The 19735-nt window shown below is 59.9% G+C and overlaps 2 protein-coding genes across 2 annotated transcripts; one reads left to right on the plus strand and one right to left on the minus strand.

The window, feature by feature from the left end:
* Positions 1 to 68: 68 nt before the first annotated feature.
* On the minus strand, positions 69 to 6382 carry DUSP11 (dual specificity phosphatase 11). The gene is made up of 10 exons (XM_075175019.1): positions 6276 to 6382; positions 5962 to 6037; positions 4911 to 5042; positions 4158 to 4281; positions 3550 to 3610; positions 3174 to 3220; positions 2648 to 2723; positions 2243 to 2368; positions 1774 to 1818; positions 69 to 678 (listed from the first exon to the last, which is right to left on the minus strand). The coding sequence occupies exons 1-10, from the start codon at positions 6308 to 6310 to the stop codon at positions 420 to 422; spliced, it is 981 nt and encodes a 326-aa protein (XP_075031120.1). The 5' UTR covers positions 6311 to 6382; the 3' UTR covers positions 69 to 419.
* A 4334-nt stretch (positions 6383 to 10716) lies between these two features.
* Positions 10717 to 17240, plus strand: LOC142093640 (prominin-2-like). Its single transcript, XM_075175021.1, is given in 25 exon segments — positions 10717 to 10860; positions 10863 to 10919; positions 10921 to 11167; positions 11355 to 11404; positions 11530 to 11732; positions 11835 to 11955; positions 12147 to 12210; positions 12296 to 12385; positions 12491 to 12690; positions 12779 to 12853; positions 12940 to 13003; positions 13109 to 13268; positions 13395 to 13547; positions 13899 to 14022; positions 14559 to 14650; positions 14736 to 14820; positions 14939 to 15085; positions 15205 to 15276; positions 15351 to 15443; positions 15555 to 15608; positions 15998 to 16078; positions 16294 to 16362; positions 16511 to 16600; positions 16827 to 16933; positions 17047 to 17240. Coding segments are annotated over 25 exon segments (2691 nt in total). The 5' UTR covers positions 10717 to 10731; the 3' UTR covers positions 17111 to 17240.
* Positions 17241 to 19735: the final 2495 nt, after the last annotated feature.

The raw sequence follows: 19735 nt of genomic DNA on the forward strand, positions 1-19735 counted from the left end.
AAACGACTTTGGCAAAAGCGGGTGAAAAGAAGAAAAAGAAAAATGATCCAGTTTCAGGCCGAATCCTATTTCTTGTTATGTATTTGAGGCAATCAAGGAAAAGCCCTTTTGGCTGAAGGGTAAAGGGACGCTCCTGAGATGTTTCTTTAGGGTAATTCCAGCTCCGTCTGGGTCCACGTTTATTCTCCGCATCCCTCCGGAACGACATAGGATTAAAATAATTTCTGTGAGATTTGTAAAAGTACCAAGCGGGGAGACAGGGAAAGAAAAATTTTTTAAAAAAAAAGGTTAAGAACACCTGCATTTGCAGTTCCCGACTGCTGGTGGAGTTACAGCAAAGCCCCTCGTTCACGCGGCGAAAGGCCGATGGCGGGGCTCCGCCGGGGCGAGGACGCAGCTTTCCTCGCATACGACGTTCCCTACGCCGTCACGGCAGGTTTCCTACGCCGGCGCCTGCGTTTCCGGGCCGTTTGCCTTTCCTGGGGCGGGTGGGGGCTCTGGGAGGGAAAGCAGAGTCCGTTGGGCTGCTCGTTAGCGGGCAACGAAACCCAACAGTTCCTCGCTGCCAAACCGCACGGCTGCCTTGGCTCGGTCGCCCCGTGCTCGTGCGCCAGCTCCTGGTGTTGCGCCTGCGCCTTGGCCCCTCGCCGGCGATTCTTCTTGGCGCTGCCGGAGTTTCTGGAAGAAAATTGAGGAGTCGGTACCAGAAGTCACGGCCCCATTCGGTCTCTCTGTACGCGGAGCCCCACGGGGCTGGTTGTGAATCTCCCCGGCCCCTCTGGGTTTACCCGGTCCCTTTGGCTTCAGCCTGAACGATGCGACACCCAGGAAGAACGCCCGGCTAGCGGCTTATTTCCTACGTGCCGATTTCTTACAGTAAGGGAAGTTTGCCGCAGGCTTGGGGAAGAGTGGCTGGAAAGTGCCCAGAGGAAAAGGACCTGGGGTGCTGGTCGACAGCTGAACATGAGCCGGCAGTGTGCCCAGGTGGCCAAGAAGGCCAACGGCACCCTGGCCTGTACCAGAACTGGTGTGGCCAGCAGGAGCAGGGAGGTGATCGTGCCCCTGTACTGGGCACTGGTGAGGCCGCACCTCGAATCCTGTGTTCAGTTTTGGGCCCCTCACCACAAGAAGGACATGGAGGGGCTGGAGCGTGTCCAGAGGAGGGCAACGAAGCTGGTGAAGGGCCTGGAGCACAAGTCTGATGGGGAGCGGCTGAGGGAACTGGGGGTGTTCAGCCTGGAGAAGGGGAGGTGAGGGGAGACCTCATCGCTCTACAACTCCCTGGAAGGAGGTTGTAGCGAGGGGGGGTCGGTCTCTTCTCCCAAGTAACAGCGATGGGACGAGAGGAAACGACCTCAAGTTCCGCCAAGGGAGGTTTAGATTGGACATTAGGAGAAATTTCTTTACTGAAAGAGTGGTCAGGCCTTGGAACAGGCTGCCCACGGAAGTGGGGGAGTCACCATCCCTGGAAGTATTTAAAAGACGTGGAGATGTGGTGCTTAGGGACATGGTGTAGTGGGCATGGGGGGGTTGGGTTGACGGTTGGACTCAATGATCTTAGAGGTCTTTTCCAACCTTAACGATTCTAGGATTCTGTGATTTTGTATGCCCCTGAAGAGCAGGGCTGAACAAGCCACTGCTCTGCCAGAAGCAGGCACTGGCTACCGGACATCTGCTCCCCGAGATGGTTTCGGAGCTCCCCCACAGCTCGGAGCTGCCAGAGGTCATCTCCCATCTAGGACACGCACCCCAGGTCACGAGGAAGCTCTTTACCTGCATTCAGTGTTCCCCTGCCATCCCTGCTGCGACGGGAGCAGCCTAGGAACAGAAAGAGAGTTACCGCTTCACCCTCAGGGAAGAGCTGCCTCACTTGGCACCCGATTCAAACTCCTCTTATCCCCAAAATCTCTCAGCTTGAGAACGTTTCAGCCCCACTGGGAACTAGCACCAGCACTGTCAGTTATATTATTCCGCATCTACAAGCACAAATGTGTTATTCAGAGGCAACGAGCTTTGCTGCTGTAGACACGAGGAACACTTCAATATTGATACGTAGGCTCTAGACAAGTTTCGGGGAGGTTTCTTCCCCCAGCGCAGAGCTGGCAAGGCAACGGGCGCTCTCTTGTGCGAGTTGCGTCTTGTAAAAATCCAACTTTAAGTTTCTTAAAAATGAGGACGCAGCTCTTTTTGTTCCGTCTGCTCAGCTGTACGGCATGCACAGAGGCAAGAAGCAAAAACCTACCTGGGCACCGCTAAGGGGGATTGGTTCGAATGATGCAGATGTTTGGCCGTCTGCTTTTTAGTGTTTGGTGTAACGCCGGCTTTTTCTCTGAAGGGGCCCGAGCCCAAATCCTTTAGTCCGCAGTTCCTTAAAAAGAATTCTGTATGTCTGGACTGTGTCCACAAACCGTTCACCAAGTCATCACAACAGCTCTTTTACACTTAAAAAACCCCAACCCTTTGCTCCCTGAAAAAAGGAAAGGCAGCAGGCCTGTGGAGATCTTTAAATCCAGGTCTCCTAACTACCCACCCTCCTCCTTACCCACTGGCCCATTCTGCCTCCCTTCCCAGTCACGTTTATCGTCTGGTGCTTGACAGCAGCTCTCCCTGGGCACGTGCACTCGCTTATGCGCACAAGACGACTTACTTTTTTACAGATCTCTTCTGAAGATCTTGGATATAGTTGGTTCTCTCTATAGAATGCCCTCGAGCGCTGTTGAACACTGGAGAGAGACAGGTCTGAGTGAAATCAACGCTCTGTACAAGTCATCTCTGGGGCTGCAGAGCGCTTAAACCCTTTAGAAGGGTTTTAACCCCTTCAACCAATACTTCCAAAGCTGGGTCACATAAGGTGACCCCACTCAGCGTACCACCCGTCGCGTGACAAGGCAAACACGCTGGCAGAGCTGCAGCGTGGCACTATCCGACCTGCCCCCAGGTTCCCTCAACCCTGGTTAGCTCCAGAGTCAGGCCATAAACTGAATTCCTTCTTTCCGATTATATCGCAGAACCCCCAACCCCTCTCCTCCTCCAGCTCCCATTCTACACGGCAGGAAAACACACACGCACAGAGCTAAAACACAGTTACCTCCCTTGGGTACCTCCCAAACCATCTAAAACCATGAGCCCATGATAAACATTTCGCATCCGAACAAGAATATACACATACGTACACTCTATTGCAGTATTTGGCTCCATGCCTTCAACATCAATCAGGTACCTGAACAGATCAGCAAGAAAGCTCTAATTACACAATTAACTACGGAAACATTGACAGGTTAGCAATGATTGAAAAAGAAAGAATAACTGGGAAGTTTTTAGAGCTTCTATTTACACGCCAGAATGGAATATCAGCATTTAGTCTGCTGAAATCGGGGATAAAAAGTGTCTCCTAACAACATTTAAAGCTGAAAAGCTTTAAATCCTTGCAAGGCTGGGATCACGCAGGTCACTTGACTCTCGTTTTACTGGTGCAACACTATTTCCACCTGGAGCAACAAGAAGCTGGCAATGCCACCACTTAACTCAGTTTGACTGAGGACAACTCACCTACAAACCAGGTAGCCAGTTCTGTTTAAGCCATGCGTGCAATGAACTCCGATGAGTTTATCTGTAACACAGAATAATCAGGTTGTATTTTTCTTTCTCCAAAATCCAACCAGAACAAGCCCATTTGCATCCATCCTCCAACAGCGACACCAGCGTAAATAAACAGAAATGACCGTGCAACAACATCACCATATTTACGTCTAATTAGCGCCACTGATCCAGCTCATTAGCTCATTTAATTCTGTGAGCTCATCTGCACAGTCACACAGCTCACGGCAGGGAAGATGTATTTAAAAGCTCCACAAAAAGCTATCCCGCGTTTCCTGAGCGCTGACAGCTTGCTGCTGACACTCGCTGCTACCAAAACGCGATCGGTATTTACAGCCAGTCTAGAGGTAGAGTCTCAAACTCGGTTAAAGCTCAACTCGCTGCCAAATTACCAGAGAGCCAGCATGAATTCCTTCACCATAACAAACTGAGCTTATTGCCTTGACATTCACATGCCAAGAAAAGGAAAAAAAATTCATGCTGTTCATTAAAACATCACTGGCCTCCAAGTCTGCAGAGCCCTTCCAAACAACAGCAATGTAAGGGAAAGCCGCACTTACCGTTGTCTTTGTTGTCTCTCAAAAACTTTTTTACAACGCATTTGAATTGAAAAACGGTGTGCCTGTTCGGTACTTCATGTCCCATTGTCCAGATCTTTGAGTAGCAGAGCGTGGCTGGGAGCTCCTACGAGAAAACCAGTCGATAATTTCCAGAAAAAGCACAAGGATTCTTATCAATTAGAGAACCATAGACCATAAGCCAGAAGAAGCCGAGCTTTTCAGCTAAGCCCAGAAGAGCAGCAACACCCTTTTAGGTACAAAAACTTCTGCTTCACCCCCTTGACCCCTTTTTTTTTTTTTCCTGTGACATATGACCAATATTCCGGAGCAGCCTATTTGCATTTTCATTTCTCGTGCCTTTGCTCTTTCCTCCCTGGGGAAGATGAAGCATACGCAGAACATGGAACATCTTTCCCAGCAAGTATCCACACATTTGATACCACAAGCCAAAGCTGCTTTGAATCAGCTCTTCACTCAGGAGAGCCTATAAAAAACAGCTTTAGGGTATCCCAAAACTTGTGCTGGTCGGTACAAAGAGGATCTGCACAATGGGGGTTGAACATCCCAAGTCTCTACTTGATGGAGGACAAAGACCCACATCCCAACGGGCCTGCAACCTCATCCCCCCGCCAGAGGATTCGAGTGCCTCACACTCTTTAAAGTTATTTTCTTGCAAGAAATATCTTCCACTTGATCAGCAATATCAGGGCTTACACAGAGCTTCACTTCCCCAACAGTAAGACCAAGACCGACCTCTGGCCCGTAGTAGCGAGTTGTGTATGTCAGGTCAATGATCAGGCCCAGTTCTTCCTTCTGCTCTTTGATTTTCTTAATGAGGTCACGAGGTGAAAATCTCTCCTCTGGATGAAGGTTCTGATCAAAGCTCTGAGGGGAGATAATGTTTAAGAGCAGGCATTAAACTCAGGTGCATTGCAACTGGTGGGAAGAGGTCCACGCTCCAGAACTCCCCAAAGATCGCCCCTTCAAAGAGAAAGACGCAGGCAACGAGCAAGGGGAGACGCAGACGGACGCACAAGTTGCACCGAGCCAAACCAGGACGCGCTCAGGCCCTCACTGCTTTGGGACAGTTCAGCTGAGGGTTTCCAGCAGTGACTGAGGACTTTATACGGCGGCAGAACACTGCAGCATGACAAACACACCCAGAAACTGAAGTTTTTGTTTAGCGAAAGCTATAAAATAGGCGTTCAGCTCAAAAGGTGAACAAACAGCACTGCTCCCCACCATGAGCTCCACGACCCCCGTGGACATGACCCAGTGTTTGTTTTAGGCTTAACTGCTGCGCTTAAACCACTCCGGAGCAGAGCACAGCCGGGTGGGCAGCGGCACCGCCACACCGACCCCTCACAGCCTCCGCTCCCGAAACTCGGCTCTGGCACCGTGTTTATCAGGCTGCAAAGCCTCCGGGCACCTGGCAGCGCCGGTGGGGGCTGCCCGCAGCATCCCTCCTGCCCTAACAGAGCCGGCCCCGACAGACCTCCGTGTATCCGAGGTGTCTGGGCGGTGCTGCCGGCACCCAGAAAGCTGCCAACAACCCCCAGAAGCCGTTCCTGGTCACCCCACGGTGTGAACGCCACTGCAATGCCACCACACGCTCTGGTCAAACAGCAGTGACAGCGCTGGGCTCCTCACTCCCCCGGGTTATAACCCGCTTACCAAAAATAAACAACAGAATGACCTACTGACGCTCTTTCTCATTTTTTTGAAGGAATTCACTCATTGATTCTCTGCAAAGCGACACTTTCCCACAGCCGCTTTCCGCCCCGAACGGGCCCAGGGCGCTTACCTTCTTCAGGGGGACCTTGAAGGCGATGAAGCGGGTGCCCGGCATCCTCCTGCCCAGCGGGACGTAGTCGGTCCACCTAAACCCCGCAGCACGGAGGCGTTAAACCGCTGACCCGGGGATCCAGCCCCGCGCTCCCCCCGGTCAAGGGACCCTCAAAACCCCCAGGCCCGGGGACCCTCACCCCCCCACCCCGCCCCCAGGCTTTAAGCTACGGTTCCCCGCTGCCCGGACCCTACGTTAAATGTAACGGGAGGCCCCAGGCCGGGAGGAAGCCGCGGAGCTGCGTGGGGGGAAGGCGGGGAAGACGCACTCACCGCTGGGGTACGAGGGAGGCGCCTCTGCCCACCATGATGGCGATGGCGCCGGCCCCTCCAGCGCCACTTCCGCTTCCGCCGCCTTGACCCCGCGCGGCCGCCGTCCACGCCGGCGAACCCACACCGAGGCCACGCCCCCGTGGGAGGCCACGCCCCCGTCCCCTGCCCGGCGGCGGCTGAAGCTGTGGCGCCGCCTAGCGGTTACAAATGGGTACAACATCGCCATCACCGCCCCAGTACAGCATCACCGCCCCAGTAACGGCATCACCGCCCCAGTAACGGCATCACCGCCCCAGTAACGGCATCACCGCACCAGTAACGGCATCACCGCCCCAGTAACGGCATCACCGCACCAGTAACGGCATCACCGCCCCAGTAACGGCATCACCGCACCAGTAACGGCATCACCGCCCCAGTACAGCATCACCGCACCAGTAATGGCATCACCGCCCCAGTAACGGCATCACCGCACCAGTAACGGCATCACCGCACCAGTAACGGCATCACCGCACCAGTAACGGCATCACCGCCCCAGTACAGCATCACCGCCCCAGTAACGGCATCACCGCCCCAGTAACGGCATCACCGCCCAGTACAGCATCACCGCCCCAGTACAGCATCACCGCCCCAGTAACGGCATCACCGCCCCAGTAACGGCATCACCGCCCCAGTAACGGCATCACCGCCCAGTACAGCATCACCGCCCCAGTAACGGCATCACCGCCCCAGTACAGCATCACCGCCCCAGTAACGGCATCACCGCACCAGTACAGCATCACCGCCCCAGTAACGGCATCACCGCCCCAGTAACGGCATCACCGCCCCAGTACAGCATCACTGCCCCAGTAACGGCATCACCGCACCAGTACAGCATCACCGCCCCAGTAACGGCATCACCGCCCCAGTAATGGCATCACCGCACCAGTACAGCATCACCGCCCCAGTAACGGCATCACCGCACCAGTAATGGCATCACCGCACCAGTACAGCATCACCGCCCCAGTAACGGCATCACCGCACCAGTAACGGCATCACCGCCCCAGTAACGGCATCACCGCACCAGTACAGCATCACCGCCCCAGTAACGGCATCACCGCCCCAGTAACGGCATCACCGCCCCAGTAACGGCATCACCGCCCCAGTAACAGCATCACCGCCCCAGTAACGGCATCACCGCCCCAGTAACGGCATCACCGCACCAGTAACGGCATCACCGCACCAGTACAGCATCACCACCCCAGTAACGGCATCACCGCCCCAGTAACGGCATCACCGCCCCAGTAACGGCATCACCGCACCAGTAACGGCATCACCGCACCAGTACAGCATCACCGCACCAGTACAGCATCACCGCCCCAGTAACGGCATCACCGCACCAGTACAGCATCACCGCACCAGTAACGGCATCACCGCCCCAGTAACGGCATCACCGCACCAGTACAGCATCACCGCCCCAGTAACGGCATCACCGCACCAGTAACGGCATCACCGCCCCAGTAACGGCATCACCGCACCAGTACAGCATCACCGCCCCAGTAACGGCATCACCGCCCCAGTAACAGCATCACCGCCCCAATACAGCATCACCGCCCCAGTAACGGCATCACCGCCCCAGTAACGGCATCACCGCCCCAGTAACGGCATCACCGCCCCAATACAGCATCACCGCCCCAGTAACGGCATCACCGCACCAGTAACGGCATCACCGCCCCAATACAGCATCACCGCCCCAGTAACGGCATCACCGCCCCAGTAACGGCATCACCGCCCCAATACAGCATCACCGCCCCAGTAACGGCATCACCGCCCCAGTAACGGCATCACCGCCCCAGTAACGGCATCACCGCCCCAGTACAGCATCACTGTCCCAGTACAGCATCACCACCCCAGTACAGCATCACTGTCCCAGTACAGCATCACCGCTCCAGTACAGCATCACCTTCCCAGTAACAGCATCACTGCACCAGTACAGCATCACTGCACCAGTACCAGCATCACCGTCCCAGTACAGCATCACCGCACCAGTACAGCATCACTGTCCCAGTACAGCATCACCGCTCCAGTACAGCATCACTGCCCCAGTACAGCATCACCGCACCAGTACAGCATCACTGCCCCAGTACAGCATCACCGCACCAGTACAGCATCACCGCACCAGTACAGCATCACCACACCAGTACAACATCACCACCCTAGTACCGGCACCACCTTCCCAGTACAGCATCATCTTCGCAGCACAGCATCACCGCACCAGTACAGCATCACTGCCCCAGTACAGCATCACCGCACCAGTACAGCATCACCGCACCAGTACAACACCCCACCCTAGTACCGGCATCACCTTCCCAGTACAGCATCATCTTCGCAGTACAGCATCACCGCACCAGTACAGCATCACCGCACCAGTACAGCATCATCGCCCCAGTACCGGCATCACCGCCCCAGTACCGGCATCACCACCCTGGTACAGCATCACCACCCCAGTACTGGCATCACTGCCCCAGTACCAGCATCATCTTCCGAGTACCAGAATCATCTTCCCAGTACCAGAACTAGCATCATCACCCCAGTACCAGCATCACTGTCCCAGTACCAGCATCACTACCCCAGTACCAGCGTCAGTGTGCCGGTACGAGCACCAATCTCCCAGTACCACCACCAGCACCAGCACCCCGGTTCACCCCAGCACCAGCATCAAAGCCCCAGTACTGGCATCCCCACCCTGTGCCAGCCCTGGTACCAGCATCCCTGCCTTGGTACCAGCAGTCCCAGTGCCTGCATCCCCACCCCATGCTGGTTCTGGCTCTCCCAGTACCAGCATCCTTACCCCATTCTGATACCAACATCCCTGGCACCAGCATCTCTACCCAATCCCAGCACCGACATCCCCAGTACCATCACGCCCAGTACAAGCATCTCCCATCCCACTAGAAGCAACCCCCACCTGGGGACCCCCACAAAGCCGGGGGGGTCCCCATCATGGCCATACAGTACTGGGACAGTTCACCCCCAGTTGGGAGCAGCAGTTGCCCCTCAGGGCAGAGAGTGGGAGGATAAAACCAACCCAAAAGTACCCCAAAACCCCTCCGTCCCCACCACCGGCATTGCAGGGTCCCCGGTGCCGGCCCCATCCCTTCCCCTCGGACACGAAAATCATCTCCCCGAAAAAAATATCATCGTTGGGATGGGAAATTGTTGGCATGGGAAAGCATCGTGGGGATGGGAAACCGTCGTGGGGATGGGAAACCGTCGTGGGGATGGGAAACCGTCGTGGGGATGGGAAACCGTCGTGGGGATGGGAAACCGTCGTGGGGATGGGAAACCGTCGTGGGGATGGGAAACCGTCGTGGGGATGGGAAACCATCGTGGGGATGGGAAACCGTCGTCGGGATGGGAAACCGTCGTGGGGATGGGAAACCGTCGTGGGGATGGGAAACCGTCGTGGGGATGGGAAACCATCGCCGGCATCACCGGCACCGCCCCGGTACCAGAGCAAGCAGCCGGGGCTCCTTTGCCATATGCAAACCCGCACACATATATGTATATGTACCATGTAATCGCTCTTCAGCCTCCACACTTTCCTGGCCCTGGGAGTTTTGTCCTGGGATGAGGACTCAGCCAAGCCAGAGCAGGATTTTCCAGTCCGCTGCATCTCATTCCCAAGCACAGCACCCTCTGCCCAGCCTGGAAAGATGCTGCCAGCATCTCCAGCTGGGAGAAAAGCCCCTTTTCCAGAGGGAGGAAAACCACACGGATTAGCATCAACGCCGGGAGGACGGAGGCGTCAGCAGCCGATGGCGGGGAAGGGCCGGCTCGACTCGCCCGGCCGAGCAGGGGGCCCAGCTTTCGGGGTGCCCCGGGGCTGTCTGGGCGTACGGGGGCTGCTCCCCCCGCGCTGGGGAAATCAGGTTGAACCTCCCTCGTTTCCAGCCAACCCTGTAATTAGCGCTCGGCCCATGCTGGTGAGCAGGATCCGGCCCTGGGAAGGAGCCGTGCCCGCCTCGGGGTGTGAGGCAGGGACTGGCTGAGCCCGGAAAACTCATCTCACACCTGGCCGGCGAGCAGGCTCCACCGGCTGGGGCTCGCCGTCCATCTCCGTGTGTTCCCCCTGTTTTCCCTTCTCCTTCCCAGCCCGTTGCCCGCGGTGCTGCCCCAGGGCTCGGGATGCTTTTGCAAAGGGCGATTCAGCCCCGCGGGGACCCCGTCTGCCGGCACGGATCCACCCGCAAGGGCTTTTCCACCCCCCGAGTGATGCCCAAATCCCAGCTCCCTCCTTCCAAGGTGGCTGCAGCGGGGACGAGCACCCTCCAGCCCAAGGACAGGGGGTTCAATGCCACCTGGCCCTCTCCCCAAAACCCCGGGGAGGGGCTTTGCCACCCTTTCTGGGTACGGCCTTGACCGTGGGGACCCCGCGGCGGTGACTCAGGGATGCCGGGGGTTGTGAAACAGGCCTGGGATGGTTTGGGAGACGCCTCCACGCAGCCCCGCCAAGCCCAGCCGCCCCGGGGAGCCCGTCGGGGGAACAAGCCACGGCAGCGTCTGGGCTTTGCGCGGCAGCCGACCCGTCAGGCAGGTTTCCCGGAGCAGCGAGCCGAGCCGGAGAGAGCCGGGCATGCCCCTCCGCCCGCTCGCAGGCTGACGGAGCCCCCCCGGCTCTCTCCTCGCCGCCGAAGCCATGCGGGCGGCCGGGTTGCTGCTGGCTTGGGCGCTGCTGCGTCCCGCCGGCACCCAGCAATGCCATCTCGCCAGCCCCGGCGGCGTTCTCCGCTTCACCGACACGCACGCCGAGATTCGGGTGCCGGCGCTGCACCGGGTACCCAGCTCGCTCGATCCCCTCTACGGCCTCGTCCGGCGCTGCCTGGACCTCATCCAGCAAAACCCCCTGCCCACAGGTGAGTCCTGAGCCAGGACCCCACCGCCACAGGTGCCGGCACCACCGGGGTTTTGCCGGCTGCAATCCCCGTGTCCGGAGCTGCTCCGGGGAGTCTGAGCCACTTCACGGAGGGGGATGCTGCCCAGGGAGGGTTGGGGGTGCATCGGGTGGGACCTCTTTTACCAGTGCCGCCGTTTCTTTTGCAGAGCTGCTCAGGGCGGCCCTGAACGACCCCGGCTCGGTGCGGACGTCGCAGGTGAGCCGGGATGCAGGGCGGAGGATCCCACGGGGATGGCACCCACCTGGGACGGGGCACCTGGGCACACGAAGCACCCCAAAAGCTGGGTGTATTGGTGTTGACCGGGCTCTACCGTTGTGTAGGTGGTGCGGTATGAGCTGGGCTACGTCGTCTGCGCCGCGGTGGCTCTGCTCTTCACCGTGGCTGTGCCGGTGGCCGGGATGTGCTTCTGCTACTGCCGGAGCCGCCAGCGGTGCGGGGGCCGACTGCGTGCCCACCGGCGCTCGCTGGGCTGCCGCCGCCACTGCCTGCTGGCCTGCCTGTCCCTCACCTCCCTCGTTATCCTGTGAGTCCCCCTCACCCCAGGGTGGGGGGAACCGTGTCCCATGGGGACAGGGCTGGGAGGCTCTACCAGGCAGCCCCGTCACCGCCTGCGTGTCCCCGGCAGGACCAGCGTCATCTGTGCCTTCGTCACCAGCCAGCGGGTGAAGGGGCAGATGGAGCCGGGGCTGGGGGCCGTGCCCGCCACCCTGCGCACCCTGCGGCAGCACATCGCCAACGTCCCCCAGGTGGGTCCCCGAGCGACCTCCCCCGGCGCGGGGTGCAGCCCGGGGATGGCTGCGTTTTCCTCACGGAGTAGTCTGGGAGGCGAGAGGAGGTGGCGTGGCTGCATTAAAAATGTATTTTGCATGGCAATGTGGGGTTTCCTCCCCTCCCGGCGGCTGCTGCCCCTGACCGACCGGCTCCTCTCTCCTGGCAGGGGGTGCAGATGGTGGTAGACCAGTTCGAGGTGCCCCGACAGCAGATAATCTCCGATCTGGGTGGTAAGCACTGCACCAGGCACCGGCACGCCCCATCCCGAGCTTCCCACTAGGATGAGATGCTGACGGGGTGCCCGATGCCTTGCAGGGCTCAGCCGGAGCGTGGGGCTCTCCATCCATGCGCAGCTGAAGGCGATGACCTACGCGGCGCTGGCAGACCTGCAGGACAGGGCTGGAGGTACGGCCGAGCGCGGCTATCCCCGGGGCCGATGCCGAAGCCTCGCCGGAGAGCCGGGGTGGCCAAGCGGAACAGCGTGAACTAGCCCTGGGCTTTCTCTTTAAGACCTACAGACCTCGCTGCACCATTTACAGATTCTCGACAAGACAGCGCGGGCGCTGGCATCGGCGCGGGCCGAGCTGGAGCCGGCGCTGCGGGAACAGCGTCGGCGCGTGGTCGCGCTGCTGGATGACCCGCGCTGCACCTCCTGCGCCAGCGTCCTGGGCAGGGCACAGAGCCTGGAGCTGGGCGCCGACTACAGCAAGGTGGGACGGGGTGCTGGTCCCCCCCCTTCACCACCGCCACCCCTCCGGCAGCCCCGAGGCTCACACGGGTTGCTTCTTCCACCCCAAGGTGCCGTCGGTGGAGAAGGTTTTGAAGGCGCTGGCTGGTCTGCCCCGAAGCGACTTTGCGGAGATGATTCGCCAGGTTGGGGGGGTTGGGGTGCAGCGGGGGGGTCTGGAGCCCGTGGGCAGCACTGGCCGAGCTGCTCAGCACCCCGTCTTTCCTCGCAGGGCAATGGCACCTTCAACTCCATCCCGGAGCTGGCCGTGGAGAGGATGGCGCAGGTCATCCAGGGTGAGTGCGACGGCTGGACCGAGCGGGGACACCCTCCGTGGGGCAAATCCCAATTTGGGGACATAGGGTGGGACGCGGGGACCATGCATGACCTTGGACCCGCAGATCTGCGGGACGAGATGGCCCGCATGACGGAGAAGGTGCAGTCCATCGCCAACGGCTTCCCCCTTCCCGACTACACCCGGCCCGTCAGCGAAGCCCTGGTGAAGGCGGAGGACAGGAGCCAGCCGTACCTCCGGGAGGTGGAGCGCTTCGAGCAGTACAGGTGACACCGTGGAGCATGAAGGGGTGCAGGGGGTGCAGCAGAGATGGGTGCTGAGCCCCCCTCCGAACCCCAGCTGGTACATCAGCCCCATATCTCGAGGCCGTGCCCTGCTGCTCTTTCCTCCAGGTGGATCGCGGGCACGGTGCTGTGCTCCATCATCCTCCTCATCCTCGCCTGCAACGTGACAGGGATGGCCCTGGGGGCGTACGGGCTCTCCAAGCGGGAGGACCCGAGCGACTACGAGTGCCGAGGAGAAGCTGGCGCCAAGTTTCTCCTGGTGTAAGCATCTCTCTGGGTGCTGAGGGGGCTGTTGCCATCTCACATCCCCCCAAAAACAGAGGGGCAAAGCCAAGGGAGGGACGGGGAGCCGGCCGAACGGAAAGGCTTTTGAAGCCGCCGCCTGCGCCGGCGGGTTTGGGAGAAGCTGCTCCTCCCTGGGAGCTGGCAGCTCCCGCGCCCCGGCCCCGCTGCCCGGCACACCCCGCTCCCACAGGCCCTTCCCAGGCAGGCCGGCATGCCCGGGCGCGGGAAGGAGCTGTGGGGCTGCAGCCGGCCGGGCAGGTCCCCACAAGCCTTCCTGCCCGCTCGGGTCTGCAAAGCTGCCGCCGGCGCCTCCTCTCCCTCTTTCAGTGGCGTGGGCCTGGCTTTCCTGTTCTCCTGGCTCCTCATCCTCCTGGTTTTCGCCACCTTCCTGGTTGGGGGCAACATCCAGACGCTGGTTTGCAGGAATTGGGTCAACCAGGAGATCTATAAGGTGGGTGGCCATACATCCACCCATCGCCCCATAAATCTCTGCTTGCGTGCACCAAAACGCCTCTGTGTCCTCCCCCTAAACCCGTCCAGAAAAGCCCCATCCTAAACCAGAAGATTAAGTTTAGGATTAGGTCCTTGGATTTGCATCAGCAGTGGGGAATTGCCCCTGTGCTGTTAATTTGCTCGAGGCGACGATGCTCCTACCTGCAGGACCCCTGTCCTCCGGTCGTTTGGGGATCCCTGGGGTGCTCGGGGCTGGCGGCACGCTGCGACGGGGCTGGGAGCAGGGTTGGGAATGGGATCAGGGCTCGTCCCGTGGCACACAGGCAGGTCCCTGCACGGGGCTGTCCACTGCTTTCCCTCCAAACACCGCCTGGCGAGGCTCTGCAACGGGGATCATACAAATAAAGGCAAGATTAGCTCTGGCTGGGATGGGGTACCCCAGGATGCACCTGCGAGGGCAGAGCACCCCCAAAAATCGTTGTGGGGAATGCCTGCGCCTGACCCTGACCCTCTTTTTCCTCCCGTTTGGCCCAGTTCATCGACACCCCCGGAAACCTGCCTCCATCCATGAACCTCACCCGCCAGCTCAACCTCAGGAGGGACTCCAACCTCAGCGCCGCGTACCGGTGGGTGCTGCAGGAGCCCACCTCCGCCCCTACACATCGGAGGGCTAATCTGGGGTCACGCCACCCATGTCCCTTTGCCTTCCAGGGAGTGCAAGAGCGGCGCAGGGCTGTGGGAGGTGCTGCAGCTTGAGAGGTCCTACGACCTGGATGAGCATCTAAAAACCCCCAAGGTGAGGGCTGGCTGCAGCCAGAGCTACTGGTAATGGTGGGAGGATGTTTTACTGGGGTTACTGGGATGGAGCTGCCTGGCCCCAACTCTGCAGCATCCCTTGTGTTTCACCCCCGCAGTACACGGCCGATTTCCAAAAACGCCTGGGTGACTTTACGGCGCGCCTGGGCGACGTGCGGCTCCTCCGCAGCGAGGGCAGGCAGGACCTGGAGACCTTCGCCCGCAGCGGTGTGGACGAGGTGGACTATGGGCGCTTCCAGGAGGAGGTGAGGGGATGCTCCTGGGGAGCTGGTCCCCGCTGCGGCGGGCAGGATGTGGCCCAGCCACACCCGAGCCGGCTTCCAGGGTTGGATTTCGGACAGCCGCCAACTCCATCTTTCCCCAGATGAAAAACCCCGTGGTGCAGACCAGCCTCCCTGGCTTGGCAAGGAGTCTCGAGGGGCTGCAGAAAATGCAGGTGAGCGGCGGGAGGGGCGGTGGGGCCTGCCTGCGTGCCTGCAGGGACATCCTCACCCTCCTGTCCCCCTGCAGAGGAACGGCACGGTGGCGGGGCGGCTGGCCGCCGAGGCCCGGGCCCTGTGGCAGATGCAAAACTCCACGGTGCAATCACAGGAGGCTTTGGTGGTGAGTCCGTGCCGGGCTGGCAGCTCCCGGTGCTGCTGGCGTTTGCTCAGTGGTGTCCCCGTGAAAGGGGCAACGGGGCTTTTGTACCCTTCTCACCTCCCTGTCCCGCAGGCAAAGCTGGGGGAAAGCGTCCAGTTCCTCTCCCGCTTGGCGCCACAGCTCCAGGTACTTGCATGGTTTCTTTCAGCTCCGAAAAATACGTGGTGCCGCCTGTCAGGGCCCCAAAAAGCCCGTTACAGGATGATGGGAGAGGCAGGAATAATGCCATCCGGGGAGGATCAGTCTCCTTTAGTGATTAGATTTGCTGCTGCAAATCAGAAATCCCCCTGCAGCACTCGGGACATTTCCTGGCAGAGCCGTCCCACAGCGTTTAATCTCGCCCGCTCCCTGCCAGGGGGTTTCTCTGGTCCCTCTTTCCCTGCCCTCCGGCAACCAAACCCAATGCGATGCTCGGCACGTGCACGGCGCTGCACGCCCTGCTCCCGGCGCCCCTGGGGCACCCGTCCTGCTGCTCAGTGCTCTAAGGATGCTCTGCCCTTCCCGTGCTTCCCCAGGACCGGGTGAAGACGACACTGGCCACCACGGCCTCGGTGGAAGCCCGGCTGCCTGTGCAAGCCCAGCAGATCCTCCGGCAGGTGAGCCAGAGCTGGATTAGCCCTTGGGGAGGTACAAAATTCCCCACAGCCAGAAAGAAAGAACGAGAATGGGGTGCTGCAAGAGGGGAAGGCGCATCTGAAGCCTCCAGCCCTCGTTTCCAAGCTCGACATTAGTCCAGAGCTGGTAGGAGCGGGGCTGGAGCTGGGCTGGGAAGAACGGCGCCGGCCCTCCATGCTGCCTTCCCTCTGCCCAGGAGATCGGCTGCTTCACGAGGAAGGAGCTGCGGTACTTTGCGCAGTACCTCAACTGGGTCGGGCAGACGGTAGGTGCTCGCCTTCGCTGCAGGGGGATTCTTTGGGGCCGGGAACCCCTGCCGATGCTGCCTGCAAGCTCCTCGCCGAGCCAAGGCAACAAAATGCATCCCCCTGAGCCAGGAGTGGGTTATGCCTTGTCTCTGCTTCTTGTTCCAGCTGAGGGAGGACGTGGCTTCGTGCCAGCCGCTTGCCACGGCCCTGGACAACGGGCGGGTGATCCTGTGTGACCGCATCGCTGACCCCTGGGTAAGGATCCCATCCCCGTCCCTCTGCGGGGGTCCGGCGGGGACCTGCGTGGTGCAGCATCCCACCACCAACCAGCATGAATTTGGGGCAGCCGGGGCCAACAGCAGCCCCCACACCTCCACACCACCCAGACCAGCCACCGCAAGGCTCCCCAAACCCCTCCAGAGCCTGGGGGCTGCCTCTCCCCGCACAGCTCAGCGGGGACCCCCGTGCTCTCTCCTTGCAGAACGCTTTCTGGTTCAGCCTGGGATGCTGCACCTTCTTCCTCATCCCCAACATCATCTTCGCCGTCAGGCTCACCAAACACTTCCGCCCCATCCGCAACCGGCTCATGTAAGCGGCGGGCACGGGGTGGGCAGGGGGGCTGCCTGGGATGGGAGGACGCAGGGAGGGGAGATGTGGGCTCTTCCTCGACCCCTCCATGTTTTCTCCTTCTCCTTCTGCAGCTCTACAGGTTCAGAGGAGACCTGTCCCTTCCACATCCCCCGTGTCACGGCGCTCAAGCTCTAGGATGGGGGTCTGCCGGGTGCCCTGCGCCCCAGGAGCTCCCATCAAACTTGTGCCCAAGCACTGCAGGGCTGCGGGTCCCTCCGATGTCTCGCAGGGTCCCTCTGACATCTCTTCCTTGGTGTCCTTCGGGATCTGAGCGTCCTTCCCAGGCACGGGGCACTCATCTCCATGCACTATGGGGCTCCGGGTCTCTCCGATGTCTCTTCCTCGACCATCTTCGGGGTCTGAGCACCCGTCAGGGACGCTCCCGGAGCCCGGCTGATCCAGGGAGCAGAAGTTCCCCGCAGCTCCCGCTAACCACCGGCGCACCCCTCGCGGACCCCGCAGGGAAGGACGCTGTCCGCTGCCCCACGACGCTTCCCCGGGCACCCCCGGGCACTGGGCACATTAAAGCCCTCCCCAGCCGAACCTGCCACCGCCTGCTTTGTTTCGCGGCCGCCATCTCCCCCGTTTCCCACAGGGAACCCGTTCAGGCCCGGGGAGGGTGGGTGGCCGCCCCGAGGGAGAGAAGGGGCTCCCGCAGGAGGCCTCGAAGGAGCCGGGGTTGGGGCGAGGGCCGGGGCCTGCCCTGTGGGCCGGGCCAGGCCGGGCCGGGCCTTCCCGGGACGGGGGCAAGGCCGCAGCCGAGGGAGCTCCGGGGCGGCGCTGGGAGGCTGAGGAGGCGCTGGGGGAGGCCCCGGGGCGGCGGCTGAGGGGCCGCCGGCTGAGGGGCCGCCGGGGGCGGGCGGGCTCCGGGCCCGCTGGGGCTGAGGGGAGGCCGCGGCTGGAGGGACTGTGGGGCCCGGGAGGCCCCGGGGCGGCGGCTGAGGGGCCGCCGGGGGCGGGCGGGCTCCGGGCCCAGCGGGGCTGAGGGGAGGCCGCGGCTGGAGGGACTGTGGGGCCCGGGAGGCCCCGGGGCGGCGGCTGAGGGGCCGCCGGGGCCGGGCGGGCTCCGGGCCCAGCGGGGCTGAGGGGAGGCCGCGGCTGGAGGGACTGTGGGGCCCGGGAGGCCCCGGAGCGGCGGCTGAGGGGCCGCCGGGGCCGGGCGGGCTCCGGGCCCGCTGGGGCTGAGGGGAGGCCGCGGCTGGAGGGACTGTGGGGCCCGGGAGGCCCCGGGGCGGCGGCTGAGGGGCCGCCGGGGGCGGGCGGGCTCCAGGCCCGCTGGGGCTGAGGGGAGGCCGCGGCTGAGGGAGCTCCGGGGCCTGGGGGAGCTCCGGGGCCGGGCCCTGAGGAGGCGGCTGGGCCAGGGCGCGGCTACCGGGTCTGGGGCCATGGAACCCCCATTTCCAGCCCCCCCAGAGTCCCAGCACACGTAACCCCACTCCCACCTCCTGGCCCTCAGGGTGCTCTTAATTAGAGCTTAGTTAATGGTGGGGGGTCTCAGGGGCAAAACTGCAGGTTAAGGGTGGGGAGGGGTACGCTGCAGGTAGTTTCTGGCTCTTGCCCCCTGCCCCCGTCCCAAGAAAGCCCAGGCAGGGCCTTTGCCTCCCAGTTTATCGCATCGACGGCTTTGCGGCGTGAAATGCCCGCTTTTCATTCGTGTCCTTCATCCCCTGATTTCAAGGCGCTTTGTCCAACTAGCAAATTATTGACAAAATCTATCCAGGAGTTGGCAGATCTCATTTCCAAGCAAACGAGGATTTCCCAGTATTTCCCTCACCGAAATACTCTCTGTTTGCTAACCATCAGAGAAATGCCCCATTTTTATGCATTATTAAAAAGCTATTGCTACCCACAGACAGCAATAATGCGTAAAATACCTGTTTTATGCATTATTTAGGTTATCGCTGCCTAGAGCCAGCTGGTTTTATGCAGTATTTGCCTGCAGAGGTCAGCATTGCAAAAGCTTTTTTGCAAAAGGGATTTGGGGAGCTGAAGCCCAAAGGAGGATTTCTGCAGGAACCCCCGTGCCCAGGGATGTCCTCAGCCCATCTGGAAACTATCCGGTGGTGTCACCTGCAAAAATCAGCTTTAAAAATGGAGTATTTCGTGGTTAGAGGAAGATTGGTGGTGGGGAGAGGCAGGGGTGGGGAGAAGTGGTGTTGGTACCGGGGATTCAATCAGAAAATACGTCCACAACTCTTCTGCTCCCAGCTGGGTATATTTTGAAGGCTCACAGTCATCAAATTCTGAGATAATTAAAAGAGAAAGGTCTGCCTTATTTTTATAAGCCCCTCTCAACGCTAGTACTACATTTTAAATAAAATAATACCCACTATGTGGTGCAGAAGAGCAAAGGATTATCTACTTTAAATGGCAAGTTACATAAATGCAATAATGTTTGTTTAGCCGATCCATTGATTAAAAAATGATACAGATTTGCAAACAAGTAAGCCGAATTCAGCTGGCTCTTCTTCCTAAAGTTATTTCTTGTAGCTGGGTCACAATAAATGACAGATAAGCACACAGATAAGCAATGAATAACAGAGGAATTCACCCCAAAACAGATGCACATTTTAACTATGCGTGGTCACCGCTGTCATATCTCTGTTCCGTGCCTGGGAGGTAGATGGATTAAAAATGTGAGCGGTTGCATTTCTGAGCTAATAGTAAATCACCAACGAATAATCCAGAAAATTGTCCTACACCAACTTTGTTTTTTTAGGGGGGAAAAAAAAAAAGAGGACAAGCTGGATAATGATTCCT

Source organism: Calonectris borealis, chromosome 27 (genome assembly GCF_964195595.1).
Source record: "Calonectris borealis chromosome 27, bCalBor7.hap1.2, whole genome shotgun sequence".
Taxonomy (NCBI): domain Eukaryota; kingdom Metazoa; phylum Chordata; class Aves; order Procellariiformes; family Procellariidae; genus Calonectris; species Calonectris borealis.